Source organism: Poecilia formosa, unplaced genomic scaffold (genome assembly GCF_000485575.1).
Source record: "Poecilia formosa unplaced genomic scaffold, Poecilia_formosa-5.1.2 Scaffold796, whole genome shotgun sequence".
NCBI classification, from domain to species: Eukaryota; Metazoa; Chordata; class Actinopteri; order Cyprinodontiformes; family Poeciliidae; genus Poecilia; species Poecilia formosa.
The window spans coordinates 21,680-48,106 of record NW_006800735.1 but is presented as its reverse complement, the minus strand read 5'-3'; the positions used below and the strand labels follow the sequence as shown (position 1 = coordinate 48,106).

At 44.6% G+C, this 26,427-nt stretch overlaps 2 protein-coding genes across 4 annotated transcripts in view; one reads left to right on the top strand and one right to left on the bottom strand.

Moving 5' to 3' along the window:
• LOC103131620 (inactive dipeptidyl peptidase 10) overlaps positions 1-19,514 on the top strand; it is a 64,930-nt gene extending 45,416 nt beyond the window's left edge. The window contains exons 8-26 of one of the 2 annotated variants that reach the window (XM_007543300.2): positions 1,142-1,262; positions 2,189-2,343; positions 2,915-3,012; positions 3,696-3,819; positions 7,296-7,334; positions 10,098-10,205; positions 10,306-10,397; positions 10,548-10,595; positions 11,149-11,270; positions 11,739-11,786; positions 12,161-12,259; positions 12,407-12,476; positions 13,082-13,276; positions 15,296-15,350; positions 15,435-15,534; positions 15,625-15,683; positions 15,783-15,855; positions 18,369-18,442; positions 18,536-19,514. In XM_007543300.2, the coding sequence (XP_007543362.1) occupies positions 1,142-1,262; positions 2,189-2,343; positions 2,915-3,012; positions 3,696-3,819; positions 7,296-7,334; positions 10,098-10,205; positions 10,306-10,397; positions 10,548-10,595; positions 11,149-11,270; positions 11,739-11,786; positions 12,161-12,259; positions 12,407-12,476; positions 13,082-13,276; positions 15,296-15,350; positions 15,435-15,534; positions 15,625-15,683; positions 15,783-15,855; positions 18,369-18,442; positions 18,536-18,673 (1,818 nt within the window). In that variant the 3' untranslated portion in view covers positions 18,674-19,514. Of the gene's footprint in view, positions 1-1,141; positions 1,263-2,188; positions 2,344-2,914; positions 3,013-3,695; positions 3,820-3,900; positions 3,940-7,295; positions 7,335-10,097; positions 10,206-10,305; positions 10,398-10,547; positions 10,596-11,148; positions 11,271-11,738; positions 11,787-12,160; positions 12,260-12,406; positions 12,477-13,081; positions 13,277-15,295; positions 15,351-15,434; positions 15,535-15,624; positions 15,684-15,782; positions 15,856-18,368; positions 18,443-18,535 lie in introns of both variants that reach the window. The other variant, XM_016666783.1, reaches the window with a different exon arrangement.
• A 3,534-nt stretch (positions 19,515-23,048) lies between these two features.
• Positions 23,049-26,427, bottom strand: part of dpp10 (dipeptidyl peptidase like 10) — an 18,359-nt gene continuing 14,980 nt past the window's right edge. Inside the window, exons 16-24 of one of the 2 annotated variants that reach the window (XM_016666782.1) lie at positions 26,166-26,235; positions 25,774-25,968; positions 25,450-25,504; positions 25,279-25,378; positions 24,785-24,843; positions 24,525-24,597; positions 24,276-24,349; positions 24,057-24,195; positions 23,049-24,022 (exon numbers count right to left, since the gene is read on the bottom strand). In XM_016666782.1, the coding sequence (XP_016522268.1) occupies positions 24,058-24,195; positions 24,276-24,349; positions 24,525-24,597; positions 24,785-24,843; positions 25,279-25,378; positions 25,450-25,504; positions 25,774-25,968; positions 26,166-26,235 (764 nt within the window). In that variant the 3' untranslated portion in view covers positions 23,049-24,022; position 24,057. Of the gene's footprint in view, positions 24,196-24,275; positions 24,350-24,524; positions 24,598-24,784; positions 24,844-25,278; positions 25,379-25,449; positions 25,505-25,773; positions 25,969-26,165; positions 26,236-26,427 lie in introns of both variants that reach the window. The other variant, XM_007543302.2, reaches the window with a different exon arrangement.

Here is a 26,427-nt window from a genome sequence, read left to right as displayed (position 1 = left end):
TGAAACGTTTGGAAAACAAGTTAAAGTCCTTGATTATTTTCCTGATGCGGAAAAATTTATCAAGAGTGTATTAATGGTGCAGAAAATAGTTGGTTTTGAAATGTTGGATGAAAAGAAACGGTTCCGGTTAAAAAAGCATATGACAAACATCCGGAGACATTTGTCAGTAACTAAAGCAAAAGGTTCAAAGCGACTGAAAACTCAGAAATAAGGTGATGATTAAAGTTCATGGGTGACCTTCTCTCTACTGTCTGTCTGTCTTCCTTCTCTTTTTCATCTGTATGAGTAACATCAGGGTGGGGACTTTAAATATCAATGGTGGGAGGGATCCACATCAACAGGTTAGTTTAGAGACGATTAGGCAAAAGAAACTTGATGTGTTTTCCCTCTCTCTCTCTCTCTCTCTCTCTCTCTTTCTCAAGACTTTCTTTATAAATGATGAATGAAAATATATTTAAAAATATATTTAATCCCATTAACAAATGGAAACATCTTGGCTGCTTCTGATGAATATTCAGACATTTTAAATGTTTTTTGCTCAATTTTATGTTGTCTTATTTTGTCTGTTTTCACCAATCGGTATTTTTCATTATTTTCTGGAGTGAGCAGCGAAGCAATCAGAGATAATAAAAACAATAAGCAGAAAGCATCATAATTCAATGTCAGATCCAGCTGCTGTTTGGTTTTTATGGCTGATATTTGCTGAGCGTCAGAAAACGATTCAGACATGAGAGCAAAGGAAAAGTCATTTCTCCGAGTCTGTAATCCGTCTGCTGGTCTCACAGAAAATTAAACATTTACAATTGTTTTAAAATCCCTAAAAACTGTTTAAAAAGCTTCAGCAGAAATGTAAGCAGCTCTTATCACTTTAACCTGCCTGCAAGAAGATGATGATGATGATGATGATGATGATGTGTCTCACAGCAACGGGTACAAGAGGCTGGAACCTCTCTGATCACCTTTGACCTTTGACCTTTACCAGAGGCTGTCTGCAGCGTTAGTCCTCCAAGTTTTAAAGAGAAACTTTAAAACACAAAGAGTCTGATAGTCACTGCAGCTGCTGGAAGCCATGTTGGACTTCCTGTCTGATCCGCTCATAGATAAATGGCTGATAGATATGTGATCGTCTCTGCTTCTCCAGCTCTACGTCTTTGAGAACAACATCTACTACCAGGCCGACAGCAGGAGTTTCTCCTGGAGGCTGACGTCGTCCGGACAGGAAGCCGCCATTTTCAACGGCATCCCAGACTGGCTGTACGAGGGTAGGGCTCACCGGCTGCTGATTGGCTGAACCATTAGCAGCAGAAAAAGGGAAGCCAGTAGCACTAGAGCTGTTTCTATCAATGCTGTTACGGCCCTGGGCCTTGGGGGATGGGTTGCAGGTCTTGTTGTCTGTCTTTGTGCTCCTCCCCTTTACAGGTGCTGCTGATCAGGTTGATTGTGAGCACAGAGTATGTGAACCTGGCTGTCCGTCTTCTGGGTGGCCTTCGGCCTCCACTCTGACGCTTGTGGTGTTTGTTGCCAGGCCTCAGCTCCCCTCCTTTTGCACTTTTGAGTTTCTTTGTTTTGGCACCTCAACACTTCCATATGCACTCATACAACACATCCAAGCATTTGCATTACACCACTGATACTGACATCCACAATCCATTGTTGTTTTTGTTAATATTCATTTTTCTGCACTTTAACCACGGCATGGTTTCACGTTTTTGTTATGACCTTGAGCCAGTTGTAACAATTCATATTAAGGTAAATGTGTTATTAAAGTTCTGAACATTTTTACAGGACGGATTCCAGTCATTGTTGTAACTCCAGAAAAAGCTGAGATTCACTGAAATCATCTACCTGAGCTTCTACGGAGAGCTGAAGCTGACAAAATTAGAAGATCCTGGAGAAATATAGAAATATTTTTAAACGAGTTCCCATCAGAAAATGTAACAAAGATCACTTAAAAATCATGAGAGACTGTCTTTATTGCATTAAATCAAAATTTATACAAAGATGCCCATCATTTTATTTATGCTGACCTTTAATTTTCAATCAGATTAAATTCCTTTTTTCTGCATCAATTTCCATAAAATTATCTGTTTTTAATTTAGGTTAAACTAGGTTAGGCTATGCTAGGCTATACTAGGTTATGCTACTCTAGGCCAGGCTAGGCTATGCTAACTCTGCCCTGCATATCCAGAGGAGGTGCTGGACTCCCCGGTGGCCCACTGGTGGTCCCCTGACGGCTCCAGGCTGGCCTACCTCACCATCAACGACTCGCTGGTCCCCAGCATGATGCTGCCTCGCTTCACCGGCTCGCTCTACCCTCGAGGGACGGAGTACCCCTACCCCAAGGTGGGCTCAAACCCAGCTGATGTGTTAGCTTGCATCAGGCTGCAGCAACATTTAAAGTCCTGGAAACTAGTCCAGGAAGAAGATTTGCAGATCTCCAGAAGTTGGGAAAGTTTTGTAAACATTTGCAGACGGAGTCCGGAAGTTAGGTTGAGGTCTGACTTTCTGAAGCGTTTCATCAGAGCAGTGTGTTTATTTCAGCCTGTATGAATGAGGCTCAGAAAACGGCCAGAGCGGCTCTCAGGCAGTTATCAGTTTAATCACCCCTCCTGCCTTCTACCAATAAAACTGCTTCATTAACAGAGTTAGCATCAGCTTTACCTGCAGAAGAGCAGAGGCTAGCAGAGGCTAGAGGCTACCAGTGGAGCAGCTCTCCACTGGTAAATAAAAACATATCTGCATATTTACAAAGCAGATTCTGATGTTTCTGATAAACGGATGTTTCCTCAGAGCCCTAGGCAGAAATAAACTCCCGTCTTCCCCAGACGGCCGTGGAAACCCTGCTCCTACCTTTACTATCATCATTAAGTCCTCTGCTGCTAATGCTGCTGCTGCTCCTGTTTGTTTCCTGCAGATGGGGCAGATCAATCCCAGCGTCAGCCTCCATGTCGTCTCCTTAGACGGCAGCTCCGCCTCCACCCAGATCAGGCCTCCTGACAGCCTGGAGAACAGGTCTGACCTTTAACCCCTGCTCCAGACACACAGGACCACTTTAACTGCTATTGGGCTAGCTGCAGTAGCGTTAGCTTTGGAGAGGCTGCTCACTAGCTTTCTGAGGCTGGCCACCCACTGGATCACATAGCATGGATAGGCTAGCATTAGCCTTGAACTGCATTAACATTAGATAGATGAGTGTGTTAGCATGGATAGGCTAACACCTAGCTTACCAATACTGGCCATCTTCTGAGTTGTCTTCTTAATCTACTGTCTGCTAGCACAGATAGGTTAGCTTTAGCTAGGCTGTTATTAGCTTTGGCTAGGCTAGCATCAGCATTAGACAGGTTAACAGCTGGCATTCTTAGGCTACCTGAAACTTGTATTTATATTATTTGTAGCGTCGTACATCAGTGACGTTGACATGAAACCAAGCATAAACGTGCTTCATCACAGAGCTGAAGTTGGCTTCTGATTGGGCGATTCTAGCTAATGTTTCACAACCTTTGGCATGTTTCATTAGCTCTAGTTTACAAACTTCAAACATGAACTAGATTATTCTAGATATTAAAAACATAGTTTGTGATTTACATCATGATTAGTGAAGGTCCAGATTACTAACATGTAGTTTGATGCTGAGTGTCTGTCTACAAACCGAACCACCTGGGATCCAGTCTGCTTCTGTTTGCATGTCTGTGCAGTGATTTCTACGTCACCATGGTGACATGGGTGACCCGGCAGAATCTGAGCGTCCGTTGGGTCAATCGAGCTCAAAACATGTCGATTCTTTCTCTGTGTGACGCGTCGTCAGGCGCCTGCGTGACGGTAGGAAGCCTAACGCTCATCAGTCACCCAGGAAGGACCAACATGGAGCTCCAGTGACCCGACTTCTTCTCCTTTACCCAGAAACACGTGATGACATCAGAGGCGTGGCTGGACCGGCAGGTCAGGTTCTGGATGGTTCTTCTATTCTTAGCCGGGTTTTAATGTCGCATGTTGATGAATCAGCAGCTGGATGTGGATCTTTCCTGTTCCTGAACAGATTCTTCTGTTCAGGAAGAATCTGAACAGGAATTCTGTTCAGAAGAATTCCTGAACAGATTCTTCTTTCAGAAAGGATCCAGTTGGAACATTATCTGGATCACCAAACTGGTTTCAGAACTGAACCAGGACCAGAACTTTCTGAACAGCAGTAAAACCATGCCTCAATAGTGGACAGCGCTAACGAAAAGCTAGCTGTGCTAGCCCTAAAGCGCTAACTACAAACAGTAGTTACCCTCGGCGCCGGGTCATTTTCCAGGTGGGGCCATGAGGCGTTTCATCACCTCTGTTGTCAGGCGCTTGTTCAACCGACATGATGCACAGCCTGTCAATCAGTTCAGAGGGTTCGTCTCAGTTTGTCCCGTAGCAGTAAACATCCTGTAGGACGATGTTTCTGGGTCTACGCGCTGCGGTCACAGAGATTTGGTGGAACATAATCAGAAAATGTTTTAATAGTTGTCAGTGGAGAACATGCAGAAGGAATGGACTTCATGTGCCTGCAGCCGATCCAAGAACAGTGTTGCAGCACCGTGTCTGTCACCATTACATGTTTGGTGTGAACGCAGCAGTAGCAGGTCAAACAGTTACAACTGGGTCAGCTCTTCAGTTCGCCACACACACACACACACACACACACACACACAGCTCATAAACCAGCGACCCGCCAGAACCGCGCAGGGTAAAAAGCTCTGGCAGGATCCAAACACCCTCTTTCATTTTCAGCTTACAGAAAAAGCGCCAAGTCGCCAAATTTACTAACGTAAACTGACCAATAAGATTTAGGCTTTGTGCGAATCTCCAGGACTCGCACAGCTCGCTACGTACAAGACGTTCTGACACAGAAGACTTTTTTCTCCTAAATGTTAATAGTAAAGAGGGTCAGATAGTAAAAATCAAATGTTATTCTTTTCTGTTTTGCTTAAAGGAAATCTGAGTGCGTACAGCTTTACAGCTGCGGGCGCTCTGCGCTCCGCTACTGTTAAAAGTCCAAAATACGCACAATAGAAATATGCCGAGGATAAGATAGATGTGACAGAAATCACCACTGGTCAAATATTTGGAACATTTAAAAAAATAGATGTCAGATATCCTCCAGCAATGCCAGTTCAGAGCAGCAGGACAAACTAATGGCTCCATCGTCTGGATGCAGATTATATTTGCTGCTTGTTCCACAAATTGTGCAGGAAAGAGATGATGTGAGTGGGACAGATAACCAGCCAGACTGCTGACAATATATTTGCATTAAAAACAAAATGAAAAACACCATGAATAAACTTTAATGTGCTTCTTATTTAGCACAAAAATGAATTCCAACAGCCAAAGAGAAATCCATCAGTAGGGATCAATACTTACGGCTGCTGACGGCTGATTGGCTTTTGGAAGAGCAAAGAGGGAAAAAAAACAAATTCATGCAATTATTTTTGGACCTGAGCCAAAATGATCTGCTCTGGGCGAAGTGTGGCTGAGCATTTGGGCCGGCCCGTAAACGGACATGTGGGCCCGATGTCTTTATTTTCATCCCAACGCCATGAGAAAGAAACATCGTCACGGTTCAGACCTGGACCGGATCAGAGCCTGAGCCTGTTTTCAGGTGTCAGACCGGTTCCCGGTCCCAACCCGACCCAGAGCTGCCATGTGGTAAACCTTTGGGTGACCGTTATGATCTGGAGCCTTTGGGTCCAGACCTCAGTGCTGCAGGTTCCATCTGTGCCTCTGTCTACATAGAAACACAGAGTTGTGCAGCCTGTGGAAATGACTGGAGGACCAGCAGAAGGGCAGGGCCGTAGAGTGGGGGGCCCCGGGGACCAATGGCCCCCCGGCCCTCTGTTCCGGCGCCTATGGTAGTTACTGGTGATTGCTGGGTTTCAGTCACGTGACCCGGATGACGTGCGAAATTCAGATGGAGGTCAGGAAGTGGATTTCTCCAGTTCAAAACAAAGCAAAACCACAGCGAGTAGCTAATGCGCTAAACAGGCTGGAACAGAGATTACCTGGAACCAAAACAGAACCAGAACCTGGACCCGGACCAGGACCAGAACCAGGACAGAACCAGAACCAGGACAGAACCAGAACCAGGACAGAACCAGGACCCAGACCAGAACCAGGACAGAACCAGAACCAGAACCAGGACAGAACCAGGACCCAGACCAGAACCAGGACAGAACCAGAACCAGGACAGAACCAGGACCAGGACCCGGACCAGGACCAGAACCAGGACAGAACCAGAACCAGGACAGAACCAGGACCCAGACCAGAACCAGGACAGAACCAGAACCAGGACAGAACCAGGACAGAACCAGGACCCAGACCAGAACCAGGACCGAACCAGAACCAGGACAGAACCAGGACCAGGACAGAACCAGGACCAGGACCCGGACCAGGACCAGAACCAGAACCAGGACAGAACCAGAACCAGGACAGAACCAGGACCCGGACCAGAACCAGAACCAGGACAGAACCAGAACCAGAATCAGGACAGAACCAGGTCCAGGACCCGGAGCAGGACCAGAACCAGGACAGAACCAGAACCAGGACCAGAACCAAGACCAGGGCAGAACCAGGACAGAACCAGGACCAGAACCAGGACAGAACCAGGACCCAGACCAGGACCAGAACCAGNTCTACTGTCTGCTAGCACAGATAGGTTAGCTTTAGCTAGGCTGTTATTAGCTTTGGCTAGGCTAGCATCAGCATTAGACAGGTTAACAGCTGGCATTCTTAGGCTACCTGAAACTTGTATTTATATTATTTGTAGCGCCGTACATCAGTGACGTTGACATGAAACCAAGCATAAACGTGCTTCATCACAGAGCTGAAGTTGGCTTCTGATTGGGCGATTCTAGCTAATGTTTCACAACCTTTGGCATGTTTCATTAGCTCTAGTTTACAAACTTCAAACATGAACTAGATTATTCTAGATATTAAAAACATAGTTTGTGATTTACATCATGATTAGTGAAGGTCCAGATTACTAACATGTAGTTTGATGCTGAGTGTCTGTCTACAAACCGAACCACCTGGGATCCAGTCTGCTTCTGTTTGCATGTCTGTGCAGTGATTTCTACGTCACCATGGTGACATGGGTGACCCGGCAGAATCTGAGCGTCCGTTGGGTCAATCGAGCTCAAAACATGTCGATTCTTTCTCTGTGTGACGCGTCGTCAGGCGCCTGCGTGACGGTAGGAAGCCTAACGCTCATCAGTCACCCAGGAAGGACAAACATGGAGCTCCAGTGACCCGACTTCTTCTCCTTTACCCAGAAACACGTGATGACATCAGAGGCGTGGCTGGACCGGCAGGTCAGGTTCTGGATGGTTCTTCTATTCTTAGCCGGGTTTTAATGTCGCATGTTGATGAATCAGCAGCTGGATGTGGATCTTTCCTGTTCCTGAACAGATTCTTCTGTTCAGGAAGAATCTGAACAGGAATTCTGTTCAGAAGAATTCCTGAACAGATTCTTCTTTCAGAAAGGATCCAGTTGGAACATTATCTGGATCACCAAACTGGTTTCAGAACTGAACCAGGACCAGAACTTTCTGAACAGCAGTAAAACCATGCCTCAATAGTGGACAGCGCTAACGAAAAGCTAGCTGTGCTAGCCCTAAAGCGCTAACTGCAAACAGTAGTTACCCTCGGCGCCGGGTCATTTTCCAGGTGGGGCCATGAGGCGTTTCATCACCTCTGTTGTCAGGCGCTTGTTCAACCGACATGATGCACAGCCTGTCAATCAGTTCAGAGGGTTCGTCTCAGTTTGTCCCGTAGCAGTAAACATCCTGTAGGACGATGTTTCTGGGTCTACGCGCTGCGGTCACAGAGATTTGGTGGAACATAATCAGAAAATGTTTTAATAGTTGTCAGTGGAGAACATGCAGAAGGAATGGACTCCATATGCCTGCAGCCGATCCAAGAACAGTGTTGCAGCACCGTGTCTGTCACCATTACATGTTTGGTGTGAACGCAGCAGTAGCAGGTCAAACAGTTACAACTGGGTCAGCTCTTCAGTTCGCCACACACACACACACACACACACACACACACAGCTCATAAACCAGCGACCCGCCAGAACCGCGCAGGGTAAAAAGCTCTGGCAGGATCCAAACACCCTCTTTCATTTTCAGCTTACAGAAAAAGCGCCAAGTCGCCAAATTTACCAACGTAAACTGACCAATAAGATTTAGGCTTTGTGCGAATCTCCAGGACTCACACAGCTCGCTACGTACAAGACGTTCTGACACAGAAGACTTTTTTCTCCTAAATGTTAATAGTAAAGAGGGTCAGATAGTAAAAATCAAATGTTATTCTTTTCTGTTTTGCTTAAAGGAAATCTGAGTGCGTACAGCTTTACAGCTGCGGGCGCTCTGTGCTCCGCTACTGTTAAAAGTCCAAAATACGCACAATAGAAATATGCCGAGGATAAGATAGATGTGACAGAAATCACCACTGGTCAAATATTTGGAACATTTAAAAAAATAGATGTCAGATATCCTCCAGCAATGCCAGTTCAGAGCAGCAGGACAAACTAATGGCTCCATCGTCTGGATGCAGATGAGATTTGCTGCTTGTTCCACAAATTGTGCGGGAAAGAGATGATGTGAGTGGGACAGATAACCAGCCAGACTGCTGACAATATTTTTGCATTAAAAACAAAATGAAAAACACCATGAATAAACTTTAATGTGCTTCTTATTTAGCACAAACATGAATTTCAACAGCCAACAGAGAAATCCATCAATAGGGATCAATACTTATGGCTCCTGACGGCTGATTGGCTTTTGGAACAGCAAAGAGGGAAAAAAAACAAATTCATGCAATTATTTTTCGACCTGAGCCAAAATTATCTGCTCTGGGCGAAGTGTGGCTGAGCATTTGGTCCGGCCCGTAAACGGACATGTGGGCCCGATGTCTCTTTTTTTATCATCATCGTCACAGTGAAATGGTGACAAATACAGAAATCTTATTTAATTTTTAGGCAGAATTGGTTCAGATCTGGACCGGATCAGAGCCAGAGCCTGTTTTCAGGTGTCAGACCGGTTCCTGGTCCCAACCCGACCCGGAGCTGCCATGTGGTAACCTTTGGGTGACCGTTATGATCTGGAGCCTTTTGGTCCAGACCTCAGTGCTGCAGGTTTTATCTGTGCCTCTGTCTGCATAGAAACACTGACAGCTGTCAGACTCAGAGTTGTGTGCAGCCTGTGGAAATGACTGGAGGACCAGCAGACGGACAGGGCCGTAGAGTGGGGGGGGAGGGCAATGGCCCCCAGGGCCCCGTTCCGGCGCCTATGGTAGTTACTGGTGATTGCTGGGTTTCAGTCACGTGACCCAGATGACGTGCGAAATTCAGATGGAGGTCAGGAAGTGGATTTCTCCAGTTCAAAACAAAGCAAAACCACAGCAAGTAGCTAATGCGCTAAACAGGCTGGAACAGCCGAGGCATCTGAAAAATACGCATAAATTTAGGATATGATCCATAATATGATCCATATTATCTCGGTAAAACAGACTTCTCTCATAGCAGGGGTTCAGAACCACTGCCATGTCTACACAGAATCCCAAAACCTCAACAAAGATGGCCGACTCTGTTCAACAGAAACAAACCAATAAAAGAGAGATTTACAATTTACCTGGAACCAAAACAGAACCAGAACCAGGACCAGGACAGAACCAGAAACAGAACCAGGACAGAACCAGAACCAGGACCAGGACAGAACCAGAAAAAGAACCAGGACAGAACCAGGACCAGGACCAGAAACAGGACCAGAACCAGAACAGAACCAGGACCAGGACAGAACCAGGACCAGGACAGAAACAGGACCAGGACCAGAACCAGGACCAGAACCAAGACCCAGACCAGGACCAGAACCAGGACCAGAACCAAGACCCAGACCAGGACCAGAACCAGGACCAGAACCAGGACCAGAACCAGGACCAGAACCAGAACCAGGACCCGGACCAGGACCAGGATCAGAACCAGGACCCGGACCCGGACCAGAACCAGAACCAGGACCCGGACCAGAACCAGAACCAGAACCAGGACCAGGCTGACTGTCTCTCTGACCTCCCAGCACCAGGTGCCGCTGTTCTCCACAGATTGCTCTACGTTCTTCATCAGCGCCGCCCAGCGTGACAGCAGTCATGGCGTATTCAGTCACATCTTCATGGTGTCCAGCCAGGTAGGCGCAGAGCCCCCTGGTGGCCTGGAGGTGCTCTGCAGGGTTAGCATGTGGTAGCTAGCCATGCTATGTGTGCTAACACTGCTCTCTCTGCTCTCAGTCTGACGGGGAAGAGGTCAAAGTTCAGCAGCTGACCTCTGGAAGCTGGGACGTCTCTGAGGTCCTGTCCTACGATGAGATCTCCAGATCAGTGTGAGGTTCTGGTTTCAGAGCCAGGTCCAAATTTAAAAGACTTCAGATTGAATTATTCTGATTTATTTAAAGCTGCAGCTTTTCTCTTATTAGTAATATCAGAAGTAAATTATTTTATTATTCAACCAGATGATTTCTTCTGCTTTCCAGATATTTCCTGAGTTCAGAAGAAGGATCGACTCAGCAGCACCTGTACAGGTTGGTACAGGATCCGGTCCAGAGCTTAACCTGATCCGGTCCAGAGCTTAACCTGATCCGGTCCAGGGTTTAACTTGATCCGCTCCAGGGTTTAACCTGATCCGGTCCAGGGTTTAACCTGATCCGGTCCAGAGTTTAACCTGATCCGGTGCAGAGTTTAACCTGATCCAGTGCAGAGTTTACCCCGATCCAGTCCAGGGTTTAACCTGATCTGATCCAGATCTTAACCTGATCCGGTCCAGGGTTTAACCTGATCCGGTCCAGAGTTTAACCTGATCCGGTGCAGAGTTTAACCTGATCCGGTCCAGAGTTTACCCCGATCCGGTCCAGGGTTGAACCTGATCCGGTCCAGGATTTAACCTGATCCGGTCCAGAGTTTAACTTCAGGATTTCTTCTGAGCTATTGAGTTTTAGCTACAGGAGCATTAAACTGATGATAAAACTGTAGCTTTCCCTACAGTTTTATCCTCCTGTGATTGGAGTAAACGTTACTGTGTGAACCAGACAGAGGTGGATGTTGACCTTCATGTTGACCTTTGCTCTGCTCCCTCAGCCTCTCTATGTTGAATGGTTTCCATAAGGAATGTCTGAGCTGCTCTCTGTTCAGACCCGACTGCAGCTTCTACCAGGCCGCCATCGCTCCGGATCACCGACACGTTCTGCTCAGCTGCACAGGTAAAACCTGGCAACCTGAAAACCTGCTTCTGCCTCACAGTAAACCAGCAGGGCTGTTTACTGTGAGGTTTTCTGGTTTTCCAGGTTTATTTCTCTTTAAATGTTTTTATTCTTTACTTACGCTAAATGTTTTGAGAAAGCTGAAACGCTAAATAAAAAGCTAGCTCTGTTGTTAGCGCATTAGCATTGTCCACAGAAAATCTGTTAAGACAGTAATGAGAGGAAACACGAGGCGGCTTCATAAAAAGCTCTAAATTTCAGGAGTTTAATTGTTCCTAAAATGTTGAAAAATTCCTTTTAACTTTTAAACTTGTGTTTTAAAGTGAATAGCTTTAATAATCTTGGACTGCAGGTCAGGATTTCAGAACAGAAAAGCTGTGAACTAATGTGATCAAAACTCGGTGACGTGAAGGATGAATATCAGGAAAAATGAAAGATAATCAACTTTCCTCCTGATGTCACCTGCAGGTCCGGGGATTCCTCAGACGACCGTTCACCGGCTGGACGACCTGAGCAGTGAGTCCCTTCAGGTCACTGACCTGCACCAGGTGTTCCTGCTGTCAGACTCCCAGATGGTCACATCTGGGATTTCAGACGTAGATCTGTAGCACTCAGACCCGCCTCACAGGAGAAGAGTTTAGGTCTGCAGATCGAAGCTGCAATCAGTCTGACATCACTTCCTGCCGTTGCTCCCATCACTTCCTGCCGTCGCTCTCATCTCTTCCTGCCGTCGCTCCCATCACTTCCTGCCGCCGCTCCCATCACTTCCTGCCGCCGCTCTCATTTCACCGCCATGCTTCCTGCATGGAGGCATCAGAGCAGCCGCTCACCGCGCAGCTGGATGTTTTTTTCCGCTGATCGATCTCGACTTTCTCTCTGAACCTCGGCAGGATTTACGACTCTGGAAAGAAACGCAGAGCTGAGACGGGTTCTGACAAACAGAACGGTACCGAGGACGGACCGGAGAACCATACAGATAAATAACTCTGGTGAGAACCCAGACCAAGTCCACTGCAAGGTCCAACACCCAGTTGAACCATTAGATCCATCAGAACCCCCAGTAGAACCATCAGAACCGTCTTTAGGTGTAATTTGTTTAGCTGTGATGTCAGAGGTCGTCTCTGCTCCTTGTGCAGGATTGGTTCTGGAGCTGCTGGTTCCGTCGGACCTGGACGAATCGACGGAGCATCCGCTGTTACTCCTGTTGTACGTCCGTCACTTCATTCACACATTTAAATATAAAAACTAGTGAACCTCTTTTTAAAAGTTTAAAACATTATAACTATAAATTTGCCTCCTGCAGTGGTGGGCTTACCTCTGCTAATGCGCTAATAGCAGAGCTAATTTTTAGCTTAGTGCTAATTTAAAACGCTTAGCACACTTAGCTTTCTCTAAAGTAATCTTTCTGGATCATTTCTGAATCTCTAATCTTCTTGTCTGTTTTACAAACTTTCAGTTGAAATAAAGTTAAATGTCTGTTGACGTTTTGGACAGGAATTTTTCAGGTAGTTATTCATTTATATTCATGCTTTTATTTTGAAGTGGGTAAGGCAGCAGTTCTGTTTAGGTGAATGATTGAAAGCGGTAGAGGGAGGAACACGACACCAACATGAACAACCAGGCTGGTAAACAGATTCATGGAAACGTTTCACATATGTGCAGTGCATAAGTGTTAGCAGAACTAATGTTAATAGCTAGCGCTTTAAGGTTAGCGCAGCTAGCTGTCCCGTTAGCGGTTTCCACCACTGACGCCAGAATTTGTTCAGGTTTTTTTGCTGTTGAATTTTTCTGTTGAACGTGTTTGTCTGTAGAGACAGCGCCCCTGGTGGCCGGGTGGTGAGCGAGCGTTTTTCTCTGGGCTGGGAGTCGGTTCTGGTCAGCTCTGATCGGGTCGTGGTGGCCCGTGTGGATGGGCGGGGCAGCGCCGGCCGGGGTCAGGACGTCCTACAGGCCGTCTACCAGAACCTGGGGGTGGTGGACGTTCAGGACCAGATCGCGGCACTGCAGTAGGTTCTGCTGCCTGAATGGGCCGGAGCTCTGCTAGCTAAACACATATAGCATGCTAATGCTAAATATTTATCCCCCCTAGAGGACAAGTCAAAGTTTGATGAAAGCATCTGGAATTTTTCAGCCAAATGATAAAATGACCTTGGTTTGTTTTCTGGTTTTATTGTAAAATTGATGGAAGATCTTCAAGCCCTTCTTGCCAGAATTTATGATTATTTAGAAAATAAAATGTTGATTTGGACAAACAAGGCTTGTTCCTTTTAATACAGCTCAAATAAAACATAAATGTTGGTATTTAGTAGGCCTGTCACGATAACAAATTTTGCTGAGCGATTAATTGTCTAAAAAATTATTGCGATAAACGATAATATTGACTAAGAATGCATGTGATTTCCTGCCATAGATAGAAACACTATATTTTCAAAAGAACACATAACACTGGAACTGATAAACTAAATAAACAAAACAATCAAAAACAAAAATAAAATTGATTCTCAGACTCCATTAACAAAAAACGTACTTGAATTAAAACTAAACCACATAAAGCCAAAGTGGAAATAAATACTGCATTCAACCAAAAGAGTGCAGATTATAAAGTCTGTACTGTATTGCCCTTCAGTAATCACTAGATTTAAATGGAGAAGATGGGCACATCCGACTACCTGATGCAATAGTTCATACTACACGGTTTTTTTTTTGCCCCCATTTTGCCCTTATAACAATCTTAGATCGTTGGCTGATCTAAGATTCTCGCTGGTGATTTCGTAACCGATCATCCTGCAGTGTGTGGTGTGTTATGGTAGGTCGTCGTTGCCGCTCCGATCTAAATCAGGGTTTTTCCCCAACTGGGAGCTTAAAGCTGAATGTGACAGGTAGCCAATCAGAAAGCGGGATTCTCCTCCTGCTTTCTGAGGGGAAATTACGGAGGGGAATCCCAAACAGCTGACACGGCGCAACCCGAAGTCCAGCGGACATTGGAGATGATATGTGGAAACATTAATATTTATTCAGCATTTCGTGCAAAGAATATAGAAATGACAAGAGGAGGAGTTGGAGCCAAATTGCTACCGCAGCTGATAAACCCGGTAAGTTTCCAGCTGCTCTTCGTTAACGTGACATAAATAGGTTATAATGATTTTCATTCAGTCAGGACTTTACGCTGACTCTAGCCACATGCATCACAGGTAGATTCTAGTAAACCATTGATTAATACCTGGTTTTAAAATTAGTTAACTGGACTGGTAGCCATTATTTTGTGCCCATGTGGCTGGAAACCACACGGCACGAACCGTTATACCCAGGATTTCTGTCGGCTAATGTGACTCTCAGGTTTTGAAAATGGGCCGACAACTCCTGTGGTGTGCGCTGGACATTAGACTAAGGACATGATGAAGGGAGGGTCAGTGCAGAGCACCGGAGCGGAGTCTTTTTCATTCAGTGTCATCAACAGAAAGAAATAAAGGCAGGAAGAGACGATAAAGCCGATAATTAAAATGAGCTCGATAGGTTTAATTTATCGTGCGATTAATTGATTTATCGTTTATCACGACAGGCCTAGTATTTAGGATTCAAATGACCAAATCTGGTTCTAACTCTGACCACCAGATGGCAGACAAGTGCTTCAGAATTATCCTTGGTCTGTGTAGAATATGCATCAACAGTCATTAGTGGTGCTACATAAACTAGCCCAGCTGTTTGGGAATTTTACTAAAGTTTACAACATTAGTCTCCAAGAGTTTGATTAAACATAAATTAAAAAATAACTTTCAGGAAGTAAAACCATGCTGGATGTTCAAGTCAAAGTTTGAACATCCAGTTTCTGTCAAACTTGGATAAAAATGTGTGAAAAGATTTTTAAATAAATTAATTTTGTATTCATTCAGTCTGAAAATGAGTCCGAGCCGTTTGTAACACTGAGGAACGTTGCTTCCAGCCACTCATCAAAACTGGAAAGACAAAAGAAAGCAGTCGGTGTGAATCGGGTTGTTTGTCTGACTGATCTCATTCTAACCTGTCAGGCGTCTGATGAAGCTTCCCTACATCGACCGCAGCCGAGTGGGAGTTTATGGAAAGGTGACAAACCTGCTGCTGCCTCAGAACCATTTACTCATGTTTTGGACATATTCATTTAAATGTGTGATATTTTTGTGTCTCCAGGCCTATGGAGGGTTCCTGTCGTCCGTCCTTCTCCTGACCTTCAGCTCGATGATTAAATGTGGCGTCGCTGTGGCTCCAGTTACCAACTGGAAACTCTGTGGTGAGGAAACCATCCATCCCAGTAACAGAACCAAAATAATCAAAAATAAATAATGAAGTGAGCTCTCCTGGTTCTGTTGGACCGTCCCAGGATCTGCTGGTTCTGAGCGCTTCTTTGGTTTTCCTGTGAAGGCGGATCTGAGCTACCAGGTAGGAACAGCAGATGGCGCTTCCTGTTTGTCCTCCAGCCGCAAGTTAAAGGGACACGGTGCTTCCTGCAGGCTAACATGCTAACTGTTTCTCTGCCAGCTCTCCAGTCTGATCAGGGACTCCTCAGGGCCCGGTCCCCGGGACTTCCTGATTGTCCACGGCACGGCCGACGGTGAGCAAAGCACAGTCCTGCTCACCTCTCTGAACAGTTCAGGAACTGACTCCTGAACATAAACAGTTCTTTTCATTATTCTAATTCCATCAGAACTTTTCCTCTCTGGGTTTTGGAGCAGCTGGAGGATTTTAACTGGGTTTACTGGTTTAGTCCCAGTTTGGTGCTACAGGATCAGATCCATGGATTGTTTCAAGGATCTCCTGTTGCTAGGAGACGACAGCAGGAAACCATAGAAACCTGTTTATTATGGGGTGGAAATGAAGTTTCATCAGATGTTTTCTCTTATTATGGATTTTATGCAGAGGGAGAAATTAGAAATGCTTTTATTTTTTCTCTATTATTCAGTGATTAATGTTTTTATCTACCTGATTAAAATATTTTAATTACTATTTATTAATAAGTGGTATGTTCAGCTACTAATGGAATACTCTTCTGCGCCACATTTTACAAAATCATTTTCTTTTGAGAGTTTTTATTAGTTATTTATATTTCCTTTATTTGGATATGTATTTATTGTGTTTTATGTTCTGATTATACATGTCGCACAGCGGAGAATGATGGGCCGGGTCACTTCCACTGTATCATATTTATTTAGAATAAACTCTAAAACAGATAGCCAGCGGGTTATAGCAGCTGCTCGTCATGTCTGCTCTAAGCCGCTTCCTCAGAAAAGAACAACTTCTTCTTAACCCTTCTGCATACGAGGACTGAGCCAACATGGAGGACTGTGTTAAATGATACAAGTTTTACGTGTGTTGGGTCGGTTGGACCCCATTTATAAACACAAGGGTTAACAAGAGCACAATACACTTTTTACTATGAGAGGCCCCAGGGGCCAAAACTTACAAACTCTCTTACACATACTATCAAACTCTCTCACATTTGCTATCAAACTCTCTGACAGAGTTTGATTGCAACGGAAGTTAACTTAAAATCCCAGTTTCTGATTGGACCCCAGGCAGGAGTAGGCGGGTTTTCACGGACAGAAAAATAGCTGAGCGGCAGCGACTAACAGAGGCAACTAATATTTTAAATGACATCAGTAATGTCAGCATTACCAGAAGTGTGAAGAAGCCGACAGCCAGCATCGGAAACCCCATCGATCAGTGGGATAAAGCTGGCCGTCTCTTCGGAAATGGCAGTAAAGCCTGCACTCGGTTTTAATGTGCGCGACAGCGCAAGTTATGGCGCTCTCTTTTCAAAATAAAAGCGCATCTCCTGTTTATGTTTGATTCACACATCAAGTTTCTCTCCGGCGGCTATTACAGGCTAAACTTTGTGTTAATTAATTTGCAAAACGACATTATGTATCTGAAAAAAAATACTGTGTGGGCAAAAGATCGTGTAAAGCACATATGTGCAACTTCAGTTAAAATTGGTCTTATAGGTGTCCGTGTGTCATCCTGAAGTCAGAGAAGTACCTGGTAAGGTATTGTTTATGTAATCTGGAAGATTTGTTTGCATGTCAAATGTCAGCAATTTTGATTGAGGTAGCACATATGTGGTTTCCAGAATGTTTTACCCACATAATATGTTTTAATTTATTTTCAGATACATGATTTCCTTTAGCAAATCAATTAACACAAAGTTTTACATGTTTAAAGCCGCAGGAGAGAAACGTGAAGCAAACATAAACCGGAGGTCCGCTTTTATTTCGAAAAGCTTGCCTGGGGTCCAATCAGAAACCTAAATTTTAAGTTAACTTCCGTTGCAATCGTGAGTGTAAGAGAGTTTGTAAGTTTTGGCCCATGGGGCCTCTCATACAGTTCTCAATATCACCACTGATAATACTGTATGTATCTTCCTATGTATATATCTTTCACTAGCTGAACTCGAATAGAAAATAGAAAATATGGTCCAATTTTAACACACAAATAGCTGCGAGGAGAACCCAGGTCCCATCACAGCCGACCAACCGAGCCCGGACAAGCGCGCGAATCATTAGCTTAGCCTGCTGCTAACTCCGGTTCGGTCCCACACAAGCACCTCCTTTATCCACAAGGCACTTATCAGAGATTACTACCGTTAACATCCATATATTATTTTTCACTCAACTTACCAATAAGACAGATACACGGCAGATTATAGCAGCTGTTCGTTTTGTCTGCTCTAAGCTGCTTTAACTTCTTCTGCCGGCCAGAGCGTCAACCGCTGGTGCACATGGCCCTGAGCGCCCTCTGGTGGCGAAACTCATGACACATTTTAAATATATAAGTTACCTTGGATATAAAAATAAAATGATTGGGCTACTATTTTGATTCATTTCACTTTCATAGTGCCACCCACATATATGCATATTTATTTAGCTTTATTTCTTATTTCTTTATTATTATTATTTGTTTCATCTAATTATTTTCATACTTTTGTTTAATCACTCTCTTTACTTATAGTTTTATTTTTCTAGCTGGATTTCAGTCTTTATAAGACTTAATTTATTATAAGAGCTGAATACTATTTGTTATTCTTCTATTTGTTATTCTTCTTATTATTAATGATGTTCTCTGTTTCAGCCTCTGTCCACTTCCAGCATTCAGCAGAGCTGGTCCAGCTGCTTTCAGCCCGAAACTTTAACTACACCCTGCAGGTAGAAACCCGCTCGGCTGGTTTCTGTCCTCCAGGAGAGCAGATACTAATAAACATTTGATCCGTGTGTGTGTGTGTGTGTGTGTGTGTCCAGATTTTCCCAGATGAAGGCCACCATCTCGTCGGAGTAAAGAGTCGGCGCTACATGCTAGCCTCGCTGCTCAACTTCTTCAGACGCTGTTTTGAGGAGGAGGCGGCCGTTGCCATGGAAACGTCTAAAGAGGACGACTGACGCCTCGGAGGATCACGACCTTTTCACGTCACTTCAGTCTATATGTCACATTTAAACACATGAAGGAGAAAAAAACACCAGAAATGAAAAATAACCACCTCCTAACAGGTGCGGCAGAACGTTAGCTCATTAATACTGTGATTAATAATAATATTACTATTTATTATTACTTTTCATTATTATTGGTATCCAGTTTTATTATTTATTATTATTATTCATTGTTATTTATTATTGCTGGATCATCATTCTGGTAGCGTTGGCCTCCAGAGGTGCTGCTGGACTCTGATGACGTCATCAAACTGCAACGCTGCTTCCTGCTGCAGAAATTCTTTTTTTTTTTTTTAAGAAAATGTATTTATTAATATCAACAAACATGGTATCTGTATCAGATGTACTCAAATCTGAAAAACCTGAAAATCCAGAGCCAGGCTGCCTCCATACAAACAGAAGAGACGAAAGAACAGAACAAAAAGAGCAGGGCATTAGGGGTTAATATTGGAAAATGAACCCACACTATGAAACAAGGTGTCATCACCTCGTTCCTAAACCTGGAAAAGATCCGACTCTTCTTGATAGTTTAAGACCAATAACATTAAATGATGATTACAAGCTCCTGACACATTTATGATAACCAGTTAAAATCGGGCATATCCCCAATGATTTCTGACAATCTGGATTTATAAAGGGTGCTCGATACTTAATAACATTCACCATATTTTGGACTTAATTGACTATAATATAAGCCTTCGATATGATAGAACATGAATTTATGTTCAAAACTTTAGATTTATTTGGGTTTGGAATAAATGTATTAATGTAATTACAACATTTTACAAAGATACAAACAGTTCAGTGTGTTTTCCACAGAGATTCAACAAAGTATAAAACCAGGTTGTCCAATTTCTCCTTTGCTGTTTATTGCTGCTGCAGAAATAATGTCCCTATCCTCCTGACTACCAGTAGTTCATTGTTGTCCTCTGTAGAGGACATTTCTAAACTTGAATATCTCCCACCCCCTGCATTCTACTGAATTAATTCCTTTTGGTATCTGGAGAGGACATTCAATAATGCCACATGTGAAGGGGTGGGACTTTTGTACCTTCATTTTTCTAATTCAGAAAAATGGCGTTCATCAGTAATAACACATTTTATGAGAAGAGACAAAGTAAGTGCATAAGTATTCTAATTACCATACAAAGACTGTGGGATTTAAAAAAAATGGTGATTGAACAATATATTTTTTCCTGGTAATCAGGAGGATATCAACTAAAAATGCTCAATTTCTTAATTATCGGTTCTTTGCAAAGAGTTTTCTATCAGTCAGCTGGCTGATGACACAACCATCTTCTTAAATAACCTGCTGCAGAAAATGAAGGAATTCTGATATTTTCCTGTTTGTGGACCGAACCATCGGAACCAGAACCCGGCACCACTCTGCCGGATGATGTGTTTAAGGACCCAGAGTGGTGGGAGTTTCCTGTTCTTTCCTGTAATCTGTTTTTATTTTCAGATTAAAATCCTGTAATGTGAAAAATGTTTGCAATAAAAGATGGAAGATATGAAACAAACAGTTCATCCTGCTGAGAAATTAATCTAGATTATGGATTCGGCTGCCGGTCATGGACACCATCAGGCTCCTGCAGACCACACCAGAACACAGGAACAGGAAGTGTTTGTCTGACCTTTGACCCTGGCCTTTACTTTCTCTTGTTGGGTTGCAACCATGAAAATCTGAAATAAACTGGAAAACCTTTCTGGTTTTGTTCAACTCCAGTTATTTCCCAGTTGTTTCTGCAGGTTAGTGGTTCAAATCCATGGATGTGTTTCTGAGCGAGCTGGAAAAGTATTCACACCCCAGGGAGTCGTTCAATAATCAATAAAATATTCACACCGGACAGGAAACCAAACATCAGGCAATGATTTAATCAGGAAAATATTCAATCCATTTTGGTTCCCTCCCTTCAACATCCCCAAAATCCTCAGTTCAGACTTTGACTAGGCCATTCCAAATCCTTTGTTGGCTTTAAATCCAGGCTGTGGCCTTCTGCTTTGACAGGAAGCATCAAGTTTGTCAGGAAAGTAGAGAAAAGTTTACTAATTTGAATATTTCCAAATTGAATTCTGTTAAAAGGAGCAGATTTCTATCATCAAAACAAGTGAAATTATTTTACTAGAAATGTTGATTATAAGTAAAAGTTACTGAATCTCATCCAGCCATTAATAACCGGTGGATTAATTTAGAGAATCTGAGCCAGTTCTTCCTGCCGCCAAACTTTCTCAGGTTGATTCCAAGATGGCCGCCTGTGCAGACAGAACTCTGATGTCATGTCCTGGAGCTTTAATGTGAAACACAGACCAGAATAAAGCCCGAGCCCACCGCAGCATCTCAGCTAACTCATGGTCTGGACTTTGACTAGGCCACTAGGACTGGAGGAGCCTCCCAGTATGCCCAGTTTGGCTCAGTGTTCCCATCACGGTGTGGAAACTGGTTCTGATCTGGGAGAAGAGAAGAACACACCAGGTCCAAAGTTTTAAATTTTTTATTCATTTATAATCATCACCAGAGGACAATCACAATAATCCCGACCCGACCCGACCCGCCCAGTACAGCAAAAAGAACCAGAACAAGCAAAATTATAAAATCCATCCTAGGAGGAAAAATCAACCAACCGCCCAACAGAAACAATAAGAAATATACAAGAATCCAGGAGAATCACGGACTGAATCTCTGGGAATCTGAAAATAGATTTCTGTTCTCTGGACTCCGCTGTACAAACCTACGGCTCCCCGCGAGGGACATGCAAACACCGGAATTGCTGCCGGAAGACCATGGAGTGATCCAGATTAGTTTGAAGAACACCACAACCTGCTTCTACCGGCGGCCCGGACCGTCCAGAACCGTCCAGAACCCAAACGGCTCCACACCAGATTCATCCGAACCTGCCGTTCATATCGGAATAACACGGACTGCAGCGCCACCTCTGGAGAGCCTGAGTAGGTGCAGATTAAAGGGAAAATCCGATTAATCTGGGCTGTGTGGCGCGGCGAGCTGGACCAGAACCAGCAGCCGGGTCAGAACCAGCAGCTGGACCTTTAATTTTATTGCAAAAACCACAAAGTAAATTAGTGCCTTATAATTTATCCAGAAAAATTACACTTAGTGGAAGCTAAGTGTGCTAAACGTTTTCAAAGTTAGCTAAAGCATTAAGCTAAAAATTAAGCCGGTTCTGACTCAGCTCTTGGATCCAGCTGCTGGGTCAGAACCAGCAGCTGGACCTGCCGTGTTCAACGTGCAGAGCGCCATCAGGGCAAATTAAAAAATGTGAACCCATTTTATTTATAAAGTTTTTTCTGAAACAAAATGTTTAAATCAGCAGGTGACTAGCTTAGGCATGCTAATCGTTAGCTTCTCCAATGCTAACAGGAAGTAGCTACAGCTGGGTGGGCTGTTGTCTTAATTTTGGCCCTAATGTTGCACCGTACTTGAACTTTTATTTTTTATTACAAATATACAAAGAGTTGTTGGTGGAAGTGATAAACTGATGCTCCTTTCAGATTTGTTTGGATGTGACCTTTTGACCTCGCAGCAGCAGCAGCTTGGTTCATGTCTGCTCAGGCGTTCAGGAGCTGGTGTGTGATTGGCCGTCAGTCCCATGACACCTACATTAGAGCCAGACAGCTGGAGGCCTCCAGTTCCTCTCCACTGTCGCCATGTACTTGCTCAGCGAAGCTGATGGGACTGGGTCAGTCTGGGTTTAATTAGACCAGATTTAAACCTTGCTGCTCTCCGTCAACAACATCCGTTACTTTAACTGGTCCAGTTCTAGAGCAGCAAGCCTGCAATAAAGGAAACACTCCAGGTGTGTTTTATAACATGATAGAAAGCTCAAAAAGGTGGAACTTAAATGATAACTTAAAAAAAATCTGAATCTTTGTTTTATTTTTTATTGTTTTTTCTGCTGTCTAATTCCAATATATTGGTAGATAATTATATTTTACCATCTATGGCTTATGATTTCACAGGACATAATGGAGCTAATCGGCTAACAGTCGAGCTAACTTTCTGTTTAGCATTTGTGCACTCTGAGCTTTTTATAAATTAATTATTTAAGATAAATGTATCTATTTGTTTTGGAAACTTTCAGTTGAAGTTTAACATCTGAGTTGACGTTTTATTATATGAAGTTTAGACATTTACATTCATGCTCTTATTTTGAAAGAGGTGATGTCAGTTCTGCTTCCTGTCATGTTTTTTAACCCCAAAAAAATAAAATGGACAAAAATATAAACAAGTACAATATCAACAACAGAGCATTTAAATTGTGTCCAAAATAAATTGGGAGATTTTGGTGTTTTAAGGGATAATATAATTCCAACTCAAGTTAGCACTTTAGCGTTAGCAGAAACATTGATTTGTGTGTTAGAGTTAGCACAGCTAGCTCTTTAGCTAGCAGAGCCCACCACTGATTATTATGATTATTATTATTATTTAGTCTGGTGTGTTTTCTGACAGAACTCTGTGCTGCTTTCTGTAAGCTGGACAACCAAACTGGATGTTTGGTTCTGGAACTGGACCGTAACTACTCACTCGGTTCTGATTCGCTGCTTTATTGCAGGAAATGGACTGTGGGATGATTATTAGAATACTGAAGGTTAAAGGTCAGATCGGCCGGTTGTCTGGAAACTCTTGAAGCTGAAGTTCTGATGTCATCAACTGATGGGTCCAGAATGAGAAAGTTCTGGTTTCGGTTCTGCAGCAGAACCTGCAGATGAAGCTTCGCTTCTTCATCCCAGACATCCAAGGTCAGCAGAAGGTCACAGCTCAGACCAGAAACCCAGTTTGTCAGGAGGACTGTCACTTTAAGGGATAAAGCTAACAGGAGGTTAACTGGACGCCAACAGCTGATGCTAATAGTTGATACTAACAGCTAATGCTAACAGAATGCTAACAGCTGATGCTAACTGGATGTGAAATCTGCTAACAGCTGATGCTAACTGGATGCTAACAGGACGTTGCTTCTTCATACGTGCAGTGCGTTGCTTCCATCGGTTTATGGTGTCTGTGTCAGGTGGAGCTCCATCCTGTTATGTGGTGATGGTGGTGTCGCCGTCTCCATGGAGACCAGCGTGGCGGTGGTGCACATGTTGGGTGTGGAGGGCTGCAGTCTGAAGAACCTGGAACAAACGTAGGAAGTTCTCCGTGTGCTTAGCTGGGATCGTGAGCGATCCAGAAGAAGTTGATGCTAGAGGCGGCGACGCCCCCTGCTGTCCCCACGGCGTCCCGCTGTCCTTCATGTCCACATATTTATACATTCACACAACAAAGCGCTCATTCAAGCCGGAGCAGCTCCAGCGGCTGAGTCCAGGTGGAGAACCGCCAGCTGTCACTCCTCCTCTTCCTCGTCTTCATCGGGCAGCGGCAGCAGCTCCTCCTTCAGACACTCCCTGTAGAAACCGCTCAGCGCCGCAAAGAGGTGCTGGCGGCTCGGCGCCGACAGGAAGTGACCTTCATCAGGGTAGATCTGAGGAGATGAGGACAACGCTCCTCATTAGCCTGCTAACTCTACATTGTTAGCAGCAGCATGTTAGCATGTGGGGGTACCTGCATGGAGTAGTTGGCTCCGGCCTTCACCAGGCTCTTGACCAGCTCAGCTGAATGCTGGAAGTGAATGTTTGCTGGAAGGAAGGAGAGAGAGAGAGAAAGAAAGAAGGAAAGAAAAAGAAAGGAAAAACATGTCAGCAGGTCTCAAAGCCTGGACGGACTCATCAGAACCGCTGTCCTCTGCAGGTCCAGGCTGCATCAGCAGTGATGATTTATTAACCCCTTCCCTCCCAGGACTCTCAGTCTCACCGTCTGCTGTGGCGTGCAGCAGCAGCAGCGTCTGCTCTCGGAGCGCCTGGACGCTCTGCAGCAGGCTGGACACCTGCAGGGAGACAGGCTGGTCAGAAACACACCAATACACACACACACACACACACTCAGAGAAGCCCTGTAAAAGACTCTCAACACAGACAGAATCCATGAATATTTCAGTCATCAGATCAGGATCGTCATGTTCAGCAGACAGAAAGAGCTGCAGCTCTGCTGAGGTCAAAGGTCAGGAAGCTCACCTGGTATCTGCTGTCATCCCGTACCGGCAGGCCCAGGTAGCGCTCTGAAAACGCCGACGCTGTGGAAGGAACCACAGACAGTTAGCGGTTGCTAACTGGACAGGAAACCTGCAGGTTTCAAATAATTTCTGTTTTCAGAAAAACTTGAGCTGAGATCCGAGTTCATTTCCAGTGTTTATTATTCTCCCCTGATATGGAGCAACTTTTTGTTTATTATAGTGGCCGACAGCTGCTAACACTGAGCTAACGTTCTGCTAACATGCAGATAACGCACTGCTAGCACACAGCAAAATGCTGCTAGCGCGAAGCTACCATGTGAATGATGCAAACTCCTAAACACAAAGAAACAGAAAAAATTAATTACATAGATTTTATTGCGTTCAAATTTTTAACCCAATTCAATTTTTTTAATACTTTGTAAAATACCATGTTGAAAAATGTAAAATATTTTTAGTGGGGAAGCTGACGTTCCGGTCTGAAAGCTGCTGACTCACCGTAGAGCCTCCAGTCGGTGACGGGCGACATGGCGGCGGCGCATTTCACCAGGCTGTCTGTCGACTTCAGCATCATCAGCGCCAGGTAGCCGCCGTAGCCCTGAACACGACACACTGGTGAGTCCAGGCTGAGAGGAAGTGATGTCAGCATGCTGCTTCCTGTCTGCTCACCTGTCCAAACACGGCAATCCGCGAGCGATCGATGTAGGACAACTTCATCATGAACCTGCAGGAAAACATGGCCGACGTCCTGAACATCCAAACTTTATTTGTTTTTCACTACAAGCTGCAGGACACTGAACTTTCATTTTTACTTCATTTAAGTTTCAATTTCCAGCAGTTTTAATGAACTGAAGAAGACAATAAAACTATTTTAAATGGTTAAAATCTGACATGTAAGAATACAAACTTTTAATTTTAACAACGGTTTTCAAAAAAGGTTAATAAAAGCCTGCAGAAATCGTTGGGTTTTGGCGGCGCAGCAGCAGCACTCACTCCAGCGCCGCGATCTGGTCCTGGACGTCCACCGTGCCCAGCCTCTGGTGCACCTCATGCAGGATCCGCTGGCCCTGGAAGCCGCTGCCCCGGCCGTCCAGCCGGGCCACGATGACGCCGTCCGAGCTGACCAGCACCGAGTCCCAGCCCAGGGAGAAGCGCTCGCTCACCGCCTGGCCACCAGGGGCGCTGTCACTGCACACACCACACAGCACGTCAACTTCCTGTCACACAGCACATCAGGGTCAACCAAACTAATCATCTGATTGGTCAACCAGAGCTCCAGAATTAAACCTTTAAACTATGAAGTACTTAACTTGTTTATGACATGAATTCATGACTCAGCATCAGAGAAAAGCAGTGATGCTGCATCCTGATTGGTTGGTACTCACATGACCAGCAGCAGGCTGTACTGACGCAATGGAGAGAAGTCTGGAGGGAAACAGATCTGCAGAGGGAAATCTGGAAACACAAAGGAGGCATCAGAGAGGACGCTGCTAGCACCCTGCTCCTAGCTCCCTGCTGCTAGCTCCCTGCTGCTAGCTCCCAGCTGCTAGCTCCCAGCTGCTAGCTCCCTGCTGCTAGCTCCCTGCTGCTAGCTCCCAGCTGCTAGCTCCCAGCTGCTAGCTCCCAGCTGCTAGCTCCCTGCTGCTA